The sequence below is a fragment of the Symphodus melops genome (genome assembly GCF_947650265.1).
Source record: "Symphodus melops genome assembly, chromosome: 4".
NCBI lineage: Eukaryota > Metazoa > Chordata > Actinopteri > Labriformes > Labridae > Symphodus > Symphodus melops.
Window position 1 is genome coordinate 4,311,348 of NC_136694.1, and position 12,087 is coordinate 4,323,434.

At 39.7% G+C, this 12,087-nt stretch overlaps 1 protein-coding gene across 1 annotated transcript in view; it reads left to right on the plus strand.

The window, feature by feature from the left end:
- LOC306821999 (integrin alpha-5-like) overlaps positions 1–12,087 on the plus strand; it is a 37,160-nt gene that overhangs the window by 19,944 nt on the left and 5,129 nt on the right. The window contains exons 19-23 of the mRNA XM_079340683.1: positions 4,058–4,125; positions 9,373–9,523; positions 10,748–10,834; positions 11,458–11,537; positions 11,953–12,033. Coding sequence (XP_079196809.1) covers positions 4,058–4,125; positions 9,373–9,523; positions 10,748–10,834; positions 11,458–11,537; positions 11,953–12,033 — 467 coding nt within the window. The remainder of the gene's footprint in view (positions 1–4,057; positions 4,126–9,372; positions 9,524–10,747; positions 10,835–11,457; positions 11,538–11,952; positions 12,034–12,087) is intronic.

Genomic DNA, 12,087 nt, shown 5'->3' on the forward strand with positions numbered 1-12,087 from the left:
ATACACTGTTGTGTGATTCTTTGTCTGTTGAGCATTACGTTTAGAAATATGTACAAACAACATCAGCCCATAGGGATTGTCAGTGATGACCAATATTTGAATGCAGTGATATGCACAGCTATAAAAAGGAAATTAACCATTTCAGATGCAACCTTGACTTGTCTTTAAGAAACCCAGAGTACTAACTACTGTCGAGGCTAAACTCCTTCAAAATCCTGGTTTTCTTTTGATAGTTAAACTCTGTGAGCCCCTGCTGTGGTTCAATGTTTGTCAGTTCTTGGATTATTGCTATTGACAAGCAGCAACTTTGTGACTGTTAATTGGTTTTTGTTCATGGTCGGATCAAATACGTCAATTGGAAATCGAATACATTTCTAAAGGATTGTTTGTATTTTCTGAGTTTTGAACCAATAAAATGATATCCACATTTATAGCTGAACATTAACCGGTTGTTGCAGTGTATTGGGATTTCCAGCTCAGGTCCAGTGCAAACTTCATGTTGTACCTTTCAACTCTTAATTTCATTTTAATAGTGTTTAGTGTTAATCTCTTTCTTGGAACACCCTTAAAGCAATGCATTGTTCTGGTGCTTGGAAGTTGAACTTCTAGAAGTTTAAAGAGTAAGCTTTCTCTGTGCAGAGATGTCAAATGCATCCGTATATTAAAGCAGCAGACTAAACCTCCAGACCACAGCACTTACACGGCCACACGCCCTGCACTTTACAAACTAAACACACCGTCACTACAACAAACACCAGTGGAGAGAGAGTTTAATGGATGGCTTTTTAAACAATTTCACATAACTTTACTAAACACTAAATCATGAACAAATGAGTGACACAGAGGTCCTGTGTACTTTTCCAAATTAAAACAGCCCTCCATAGCACGCGCGCATCTTCTACTGATTATATTTTGGATATTTTTGAACGACAATGACGGACAACTCAGGCCTCCATTTTTAAATTGACATTAAACAACCTATGTACAGTTGCAAACCCCATATGGTTCAAGGTTGAAGATCAGCTCTTATAGAACAGGAGCTGAATCTGCAGTCTCGTCTCTATTGGCAGTGTTTTTACTTTCCTACACGAAGAGTTGGAAGGTTTATGGAGGACTGGCGAGTCATGGCTCTGCAAAAACACATAGGGACGCCTGACAGCTCAGATTGGGTGGGGCGACACTCGGCTCTCAAACATCTGGTTGTGGTTTGTTTATGTTGCCAGTGCTCTCCTCCACCAGGCACCCGGCAGAGTCTGAAACGTGCTCATGTTCATGTGAGTGATATAAGGTGAAGTGAGGTGTGGATAGGTGTTCATCATTATAACGGTTGGTTTCCAACACAATAAGTGAACCTGGCCTAGTCCAAGGAACCAAGCTGGATTTTTTGTCCATTCATAAGTAAACTAAAGTTACAAGAACACAGTAAAAATAGTGACATGGGTCTTCATGTCAATGTTTTAAAGGGGACATCCACTCTTACAGTTTTTTTGAACATTTATTTGTTTAACCCGAGTGTCTACTGACCCACAGCATGTGAAACAAACCCATCCTGTCCTTTTTTTGTGGTATCCACAAGTCTTACAACACAGAGAAAAATGCTCTGTTTCAAACTTGCTCTCCTTGTGACATCACAGTGGGATTGTGGTAAAATCCCCTCCCCTCCCCTGGTATCTCCACCCATGGACTTCAATCCCAGCCAAGAGCAAAACTTTTGCACCAGTCAGCGATTTTTATTCTCAGATTGATATCTACGTGGAAAACTTAGGGAGGGCTCATTGCATTTAAAGAGACACACACCAAAACGGAGCGTTCTGATTGATGTTATATGTTGACCAAAGCACAGCACAGATGTTTCATTTAGACCACCAATGACTGTTTGTAAAGGTGGAAAATGAGAAGCATATTTCCTCTTTAACATCCACTGTATGTATTGGGACCATAAATGGTCATCCAATGTTTGCATTCAAAGGTAGTGGGTTCAGCTTTTCTTGTGGTCAATCAAGTTTTTTTTCTCCGACAACAAAACAAGGGATATATTAACAAAAGGCTGAAAATCATGGTTTTGCTGAAGACCAGCTGTGACATTTTCAAATCTGTGCTCTGATGAAACTTTTCACGGTTGTGCATGCTTAGGGTGTAGTCACAGTGCAGCACACCACAGCTCTGACCACTCACAGTTAAAATAAGACCTCTGAAGATTTTCATACAGTCAATGCCCATTATTCAGACCATTAATGGTTTTATACTGATTGCCATATTATGTACGAACACTCAGTTATAGCCTTTCTAAACAACATTTTTAATGTCTCTGGCTGAGATTCAAACAGCATTATACTTATGACTTTCTGGGAATCTATCACCGTTTTCCACTATTATTCTCCTGATTTATCTGCATACACAGCATTTAATGTAGACGGATAAATTCTGCTTTATTCAACAGTTTAGACTATCATTCTTAATGTAGATGAACACTCCCTGAGGTGGAAAAATAACAAAAGAAAGCTCCTGATCCTTTTTGACATTACTGTGACTGTAAAAAATAAAAGTGGATAAATATTATACTTCTCTGCATATTTGCTTCAGTAAATATTGATTAGATCACTTTGGATCCACACATCTTTTGAGCATTCTCACAAACGAATAGACATTTTTCAGACGGACAATTCAGCATCAGATTTCTTTCTGACCCATGTGGCTTAGCTGTGGGACTCCTTAAGCTGACACACATCAATACAAGAGCTTAACTTATTTATCTCATTGTCTCGAGAAAACAGCGCTGATTTCTGGTGATAAGGACTAAATTTTAGTTGTTTAGCATAATTTAGTTGTTTTAGTCGTCATCTGTTTTCTCATGAGAAGGGGCTCATTGTCTGTGAATCTTTAAAACAAGGCACTAGGCTGGTCACTGATGTCAAAGGCCAGACAAAGACACACCAAGCTGCTATTGACAACTCTTAAGCATAATTCTCTGTTTTTGGTTTTGTGCGTTTGCAACCCTGAAAAACATGAGAAAACAGAGCCGTAGGTTGGTTTCAAACTTGGGGCGCCTGCTTGGAGGATCACAGCCTCCGAACATGGGGCGTGTGCACTAACCACTAGGCTAACCCCATACATCATGTTTTTTTTTTATAGAGCATACATATTTGAACTATCTCGTGGGGAAGATGAAAAGATAGGTGTGAAAAAATGATGAAAGGAAGTTTGGACTCATCGCCTGATCTTAGTCTGTCACCATGTACGTGTGTTACAGTCGGTTTGGCGTTAAATGACTGATAACCTCACGAGGCCTGTGTGAATGTGAAACCAGGGTCTCCACTGAGACAGAGTTAACTATTACCAGGCTGATTTTTTTGCTCTGTGTAGCCCTTCATATGCATTCTTTTGGAAACATAATGTTTCCCATGTGTTGGAGAGATGAGGGTATGGCAAAAAAACACAACAATATGGAGCTACATGAGAGAGAGGGCAGAGACAGAAAAGGAGACGTGAGAGACTGCAGTGAAAAAGCTCCAGGGACAAGCTGAAGAAGACAATACCATTGAATCAAGTCACATCCATCTTTTACTGTGGTTTCTGTAAAGTCATCAGTCAGAAAGAGACTGAAGAGCACATTAAGTCCTTGAGACTTTTGAGGTTGTCACTGTATTTGTTTGAGGCTTTCCCGCAAAAACTGTTTCACTGGTTTACAGGGAATTCGTCATCCTTTCATTGCCCTGAACCTCCACCATTTATTCCTCCTTTTCTTCTTGACCACATTTAAAGCACATGTGACTTTGATCCTGCAAACATGAAAGAAAACGGCTTCCATGTAACTTCTTAGCTTCTGGTTGTTGCACATTTTGTTACAGTTTTGTGCGTGGAGGATAACGTATATCCCCTCTTATCCTTTCATTAAATCCTGACTCTAGTAGACTTGCTGAGTAAACATCCACTTCCTCCAGAGGTTTGTTCCCTCCATACCTCAGAACTTTGTTTCACTTGATGCTTCTCTGTCTTTCACTCATTCGAACCATCCCTTCGCTCCTCTCATTCATCCCGATCCTGCTTTCTTTCTCAGGCCCAGATTCAGCTCGATTGCGGAGAGGACAACATCTGCGTCCCTGACCTCAAGCTGGCTGTTTACGGGTGAGAGGAAATCACCTTTCAATTACTATACCTGATTCTACAAACACAACTTCAGCCCTCCAGTCATGCAAAGCTGATCTGCCACAGTGTTCTCCTTCTGTGGTGGATGAAACACAACAGAGGTTTAACCTATGTGAAGGAAAGGTCTAACATTTGCAATATGAAATACACAGTGCATCTGGTGGCTCTTTCCTTATGTTAAGTGACGCATTGAATGTCTCAGGTTATATGTGTAAGAAACTCAAGCTATAGCATTGCTGACACAAGCAGTCTTGGGCTGGACATAGGCTACCACTTATGGGAGACCACTCACAAAAAAAATGGTCAAAGCACAGGCCATGCTCTTTAAAGCAATATATAAAAGTATTTTTACCTGCTGGTGGAAGCAGGCAAAGGTCCAAAGTGTCCATGATTGTTACTTTTTTCCCACCAGAACACTCAATGTGGATATGTCGTCATTGCGACAGCGTTAGTGGGAAGTATGATACAAAAAGCAACATAACAGATTTTTAGAAACCTGAGAGAAAAGAAAAAAAAAACATGCCGGCATGCAAATGCCTTCGCACAGTTTCTGAAAGTTGAAAGAAACCTGGGATATGAGTGTTTTTCATTTGTTTTCTCTGTGTGCATGTTAACGCCATATCCTGAGCAGGACCGTAACTGGGAGTAGGCTCATAACTGGGATTCTCAAGTCCATGTAAAAGAACTCAATGAGTTAAAAGTTGCTAAAGGTCACAAACCTCCTCTGGAGCTTGAGTCATATTATATGTTGACCGAAGCACAGCACTGTGGTCATTTGACCACAGGGGAGTGTTTAAAAAAAGGGGAGATGGGGGGATAATATATCCTCTTTACGTTCATACATTTTTTAAAGTTGTTTATATTAGTTATATTAGTTTATATAGTCATGTTTGTTCATTATTTACCAGAATACATGTCCTGACCTTCATCAAATACGTGGATTTTACCCTCATTCATTGGACAACCAGATCAATATACTGATTTTGATTTTGAAGGTCTTTTAAGTTAACAAGAAAGAAAATCCCCAAAACGGACACACACATCTCTTAGTGGTTTCTGGATCGAAAGTGAACATAAAGAGGCTGAAGAAGTGCTTTAAAGGCAGCTCCCTGATTTGTGTATCTTCTTGCTTCTTTGTCTTCATAGGGAAACGATACATGCGCTCACAGTGTACATAAAAATAACACAACTCTGTGACACATTGTGGAGCCCTCTGTGTCCACACACATCTGTGTGCTTCATCACTTTTACACCATTATTACCTTAAAGAATAAGAGAAAACTGACTGTAAATGTTGAAAGGCTGTTGTAAGTTAAGTGCTGTGGATGATGTTTTCTTTTTAGTTGGTCTATGGTTTGTTATATCAACTTCACACAAAATCAAGAGCTGCATGCCTCTTGGGTGAAGAGATGACGATGTCTCTGGTTGGTTTCTTGTTATTCCATTGATCATTACGGCTTGAACAACAAATAAACGCTAGTTTAAAACAGAAGAAGTCAGCTTTTTAAATGTTTGATGTGGGAATGAAATGCACTCAGAAGTTTTTAGGATCCAGAACATTCAATATAAACTTCCCTGTCTTTGCCAAGAGTACAATGAAGCTGAGTACTTTTAAATTCTGTTTCTCTTTTCAGTCCAATAATACAAAAAGTGATAATAATGAATGAAGCGTCAGTGTTGTTGTTGTTGTGCATATCAGCAATGGATGAGAAAGAGCTTAATGAAGGCAGTCGAAGTGAAGAAGCTCGGGAAAGTGATTGAAAAGACAGAGAGGATTTAGTGCTCCTAACATGACTACACTGGAGCACAGAGACAGAGGAAAGATTCACGACTCTTGGCGCTGTCATTTATTGTTAATTAATCATGAATCCTTGTTTGTGACTGGGCTCCAGCCTGTTATTGGCTCCGTCTCAGACCGTTCACAGAGGCAACTCTCTCTTTTTCAGACTCTTCCTGCCAGCAAAGTTTTCAGGAGTGTTTTTCATTATGTGACCATGTGATTTCTCTTAGCTGCAGAGTTACAATCAGAGCAAAAAGTCTCCCATGAAAACTCAAAGAATTTGCATTTATCATGGGACTACACCTAAATGATTCAGCTTTTTCTCTTAACAGAAAGTCCCTTCACTGACATAGAGCACGACGTAGCACTTTTCTCTTGCAAGACAGGAATTTGCAAACAGTGGGATGTTTAAAATTCTCAACCCAGAGGCCTGTCAAGGCGCCACTCATGTTTGAGTTGTAGCCTCATGCTTCCATTATTTTTTTATGACCTTTATGATCCACTGTTATATTTCCTTACAAAAAGAAACAAAAGGTAGTTAACGTCTCATCTATCGACTGCAGACGTCTGTCCGTCCTCAGCATCTGCTCAGTGTTGCTTGAAGCTTAATTAACATCATCTGTTGGTCGTCTTACCTATAGCGTGGGGTCACTGCGTCCAGACCCCCTAAAGACGGGGGAGGGGAGGAGGAAACAGAGAATGAAAGAAGAAACCCTGATTTTGACCCCTCAAGCAGACTCCTTTCTCTACTTTCTTGCTCAATAGAAACATGAATTTATTACCACTAGTGGAGCTGTTGGGGGAGGGCCCGAGTTGCAGGGTGTCGGAGTCGGAAGATTTATCAACACGATGAAGGGGGTTGCACACAAGGGGCGTCTCTGTGAACATGCTGAATAAGGTGGGGGTCAGTTTCCTGAAACAAATCACAGTGATCAGATTTGGGTCATTTCCCATGTCAGTCAAGGACATATATGCCGTAGAAAATGGCCTTTGGGGACTGCCAGAACAGAGATGCATTGTCTGAAAAGTATTCCTGAACTTCCTTTTTATTACTATTTTACAATTTTTTTTTTTTTTGCCGTTTTATTCGTGCACTGCACAGAGTCACTTTAAATGAATGCTGCAGCAGAGGTAACTAAAGTGTGCCAGGAAACAGGTTCAGAGGTTTTACTGCTTTCTGTCAGTTTTTACAATGAAAACAAAGAATGTCTATGGAAAAGAAACTTCAGGGATACAAAAAAAACGTGAAAAAGCAATATGAGCGTTAAGTAGAAATCAATCAGTACTTAGTAATTTATGGCACAATGAACGCTGTGTTCATCATGTTGTAATGTGAAGTAAGAGTTATTATACACTATCTGTTGGATAAGTGTAAGTGTGGAGAAGTGATTTTGCTGACGAGCACTCTGTAGAGTCTCCTCATCAAATTTCTCTAGGTATCATGAAGGGAGAAGCAAAACAGTGAATGTTTTCAGACTGATTTCAGCTGTGGCAAAGAGTCCTAATGAAAGCAAGAGGACTGCAGGTAAGGAGTGTCCTCTGTGACTTTGCACCTATTGCAAATAAAGTGCAGCTAATACAAAACTTTACAGAATAATAAAAGGCAAGTTTCACACCGAGCTGGTTAGGACATCCTCGTCGTATAACTTCTTAGTTTGACATGTTAGCATTATAAAATAAAGACAGATATTTGTTCTGTAGTGGACAACGTTTCACCTGACGGTGTAAGTTTTATTTTACCCAGATTTTTTTCCATCACATTTCTCCAAAATACAAAAAAAAGTTCTATTAAAAACCTCTTCTGTAGCCAAGCTGACAACATAAATTACTTTTGTATTGGAACGTATACAAAACATTTTCGAAGTGACGCATATTTCAAAAAAAGAATTACTGTTTTTTAAAGCCTGTTGATTTACCCAACTGGAGCGTTTTCAAACCTGACAGCTAAACGTTTTTGCTAAAGGACTTGTTTGGAGTCAGAAGAGAATTCAAATGCAGGTCTCAGAGATTCAGACAAAACTGAAGTCAGGTGGCGAGTGTGTTGTGGAGAGACGTTATTTTTGGGAGAATTTAGAAGGAAACCTTTTGGCCTAAGGGACTTTCCTGACTGCAAAGCAGATGTGGCTTTAGTTACTTCCTCTGTTGTTATGGGTTCTAATAGTCAAAGTTTTATTTTTTAAGTCATGAGGCAATGATGGAATATTTTCTCGACTGCGAAGTTTCTCTATTGCCCTCCTGAGACAGGGAGATTGGCAGTGTGTAACCTTCATTTGCATTCATTAAATGTTAAATGGATTTAAATGGAAAATTTCAGGTAACCTTTCTGCATCCTTCTAAGTCTCTCACTTCAGCTGATTTCTTGAGGATGTCTCCACACAGCATGACAAAGAGAGAAGGTCTTGTTAGACATTCTCAAAGATAAAATCACAAGGAAACACTGGGAGGTTAAGCGGACAACTAACCAGGAGTAAAACAGAGAGGTTGACTCATGTCAAACTGACACAGACGGGAATGAACACAGAGGCTAAGTAGACATGGGGTAATCCAAACCAGGTGTGACAAACAAGACAGGTGAAACTGATGAGGGCAATCAAAGAGGAGGGAAAACACAGGGCAGGAGGTGAAACGAGAAATGAAACACTGGGGAAAGAACTACACAATAAAACAGGAGACACTGAAGGCCAACATTTTCTCTGATGTTTGACTTTAAAAACAGATTAGGGTTTGTTCAACAGATGACTTCCTCGGCCCAATAAAAAACATGTGGGTGACATGCCCGCTGCACTCAAGATTATTCTGTGATATTTATGGTCTTGGTCTTGTCCCCGTCTCCCCTCTGGATCTCTAAATGTCTTTGTCTCGTCTCGGAGCCCTCTGGTCTCCGGGTATGTCTTGGTCTTGGTTAGTGTGTCTTGACTACAACACTCCTGATCAGTAGGACTGATTAGTCATAACGCACTTATTTGCTGATTTGCAAATAGGGCTGACAGTCAACAGGGTCGATATCGACTGATGCCTATTTTAAACCAATGCATCTTGATCCCTAGTTTCATTCCATGTGTCCTCCAGTCAACATGTCGAAGTCTTTTTAGATATGATAATGAACCCCAAATGTCTACTGGAGGCAGTGCTTTGGTGTGTAAGTGTGAAAATGTGTATCTAAATAGCATAGATGGCACGCAGTGTAAAGCATTACACTGCGTGCCATTAGAAAGGTGCTATGTAGAAAAAAAAACATTAATAAAATATATTTACAGAGTCTAATAAAAACAAATGAAAAAAGTCAATGAAAATTCTTCTTTATTCAATTAACTAACCTTAACAAACTCTGTTATGAGTTCTCTTTGTATCAGCATCACATTTAAAAATGTTACATGACATGAATAGCGTAAAATATATATATATGTATATATAACGTTTTTGTGGTGGTCATTTTCCCCTCACAGTGACAGACATGAGGTTTACCTGGGGGACGAAAACTCCTTGAGCCTCACCTTCAACGCCAGGAACGAGGGAGAAGGAGGAGCGTACGAGGCCGAGCTCTATGTGGTGCTCCCCCCACAGGCCGACTACAGCGGGATTGCGCGTAACAACGTGGTGAGCCAAACTGTCACTGAAAGCACACCTCTCTCCTTTTCTGATGCATGTGTACAGGTGTTTATTAATATTGTTTTATAACTGAATTCCTTTTTTTACAAGTGTTATTTAACTTTAAAGGAACAATATGTAACTCTGACACCTAGTGTCACCCCTCCGCCCCCTCCTTCCTAGAGTGAAGAGTCAAGCGGGTTGCCAATGTTGTGGACACGAGAGCTTCAGTGTTTAGCCAGCTCTGCATCCGTTGTAACCTCTCTCTATCAAACCGCCTATAGCCTATCATCTCTGATCAAAACAAAAACAGATGACTCAGAACAGGTATAAAATAAAAAAACTGATAAAATTACTCAGAAATACAGTAGAAATTAACCCACTGTAAATAACTCTCTGAGTCATGCCTGTCTGAGTGAGTGAGAAGCGTGACTCCGCCAGCTGTATTGTTGTGCTGCGTTCACATGGACGGGACGGCCTTGAGTATGAAGCTGTTTTAGTCAAGGACTGGAGGAAAGAAGAATAACATACTCAATGCTTGGTTGGATGTCACATAAGTATCTTTAAATCATGGTCATTCTGTGTCAATTTATAAAAAACATGATGATACGAGTTAACCAAAGTGTGCTAACATTACCATGCTAACAACCATGAGGGACAGACAGACTATTGAAGCTCGAGCAAAGGACATTTTTGTCCACTGCTTGCCCACAGAGGCGTTTAATTACGATGCCTTTTAATTCATAACTCTTTCATGTGAATGAGAGTGGAGAGGGGTTGGAGGTGTGTCACTGGAGGAGTGCGGAGGCTTCAGAATCGCAGAGGTGTCACCAATCAGCAGTTTGGTTTCATGCTGGTGCTCAAGGGTGACAACTGCTGGATCAAAAAGTCCCACGTTCCACTAGGTAACTGGTTAATAACGACCCCTAACTGTGGCTTGAATAACATCTAACCTCATTTTTGCTGATTATTTCTGCAAAAGTGAGCAAACGTTTAATTCAAACATTTTTTTCAGTGCCATGTAATAAAAACAAACAAAAAACACAAGAAAAGTGTAAAAATCTTTTGGCAGAAAACACATCATTAGAATAGTAATGAAAGCTTTCTACCCGTATTCATGTCGTCTATAAAATCATGCAAAGTGTTTAAGTTGCTGTTTTGTGTCTTGTAATGTTTACATCTGATTGAGAGTTCACAGCATTGACTGTTTATGCATTTTTATGTCCTCTCCAGAGCTTGACTCAGCTGACGTGCAGCTATGAAGCAGAGAACCGCTATCTCCTGTGTGATCTGGGAAACCCCATGAAGTCTGGGACCAGTGTAAGAGCCAACAAAGCCTCCAAAATGACTTCAGCCTTTTTCATTATTTTGTCTCAGAGCAGTTAACAAAGCTGCCCCGAGACAACACTTTGATTTTTCACCCACACTCTTTTTAATGTTTCTTTCTGGTGGAGGCAGAGAAAATGGTTTGCTAGTTTTATCTTGTTTACTCATTTACACAGAAATATGTTCACGATGGTCTGAGAGGTGGAGGTGTGCGTCTGCCTTCAACCACTACTCGATACATCACTGTTGTCTTTGTTTGATCTGTTTATAATGTATTATTGATCTCACTCAGGTGTGGAAGGAAATGGGATAAAACACTGAACCCAAAATAATTAAAATATAGTTCATCTAACTAATGTTATATTATTTTAAATTTAAAAGTCGACTGTGATGTGGTCGAGGACTCCAGGAGCTCTTCTGGTTTCTTGCTGTGCTTAAATGTTGTCTTGTTTATCATGTCTTTGTATTTTTATCTGGTAGAGACAAAGACAATTTTCCACATTTTGGACAAAAAAGTTCTATTCTATAAAATGTACAACAAATTAATATCAAATAAAGTACATCTATTTTTACATGTCATCCTGTTAATTCTGGTATTCCTTGGATTGATTTTCCAGTTATGGGCCGGCCTTCGGTTCACCGTGCCACGACTGAAGGACACCCAGAACACTGTACATTTTGAGCTCCAGATACGAAGGTAGCTCTCTTTAACCTTTTGTTCTGTTTTATTTAATATCTTAAAGTCCAATTTATTTTAGCACCTGAAAACCTTTCTTTTTACAAGAACTTTTTCATAAAAAAAGAAAAAGAAACCCACTGCTTTTAGATCTTGTTTTATGCTCAGGTTCTTAACTCTGCCTGATTGTAATTGTTTGACTGATTTTAATTGTTTGACGCTTGCTATTGTTTTAATGGTTTTATGGTAGGCCTACTTGTAGCACCTTGAGATTTTCTTTTAAATGTAAGGGGCTCTACAAATAAAATGTATTATTATTATTATTATTTTACTCTTGTTAATTAGCACAGTTTAGGATTTGCAGGTATCAGTTGTATCTCTCCCTGATCAAATGAACTGTATGTTTTGTTTCGTCTCTCTGCTGTGTCTCTTGTAGTAAAAATGCAAATAACTCGGAGAGTGACGTGGTTCTGTTGGAGCTGGAGGTGGCTGCTGCGGCTGATGTCATTCTGCAGGGGTGAGGGTTCACTTCACTTTTAGATAGTGAATCTTATCCTGCTAGTGTCTCCCA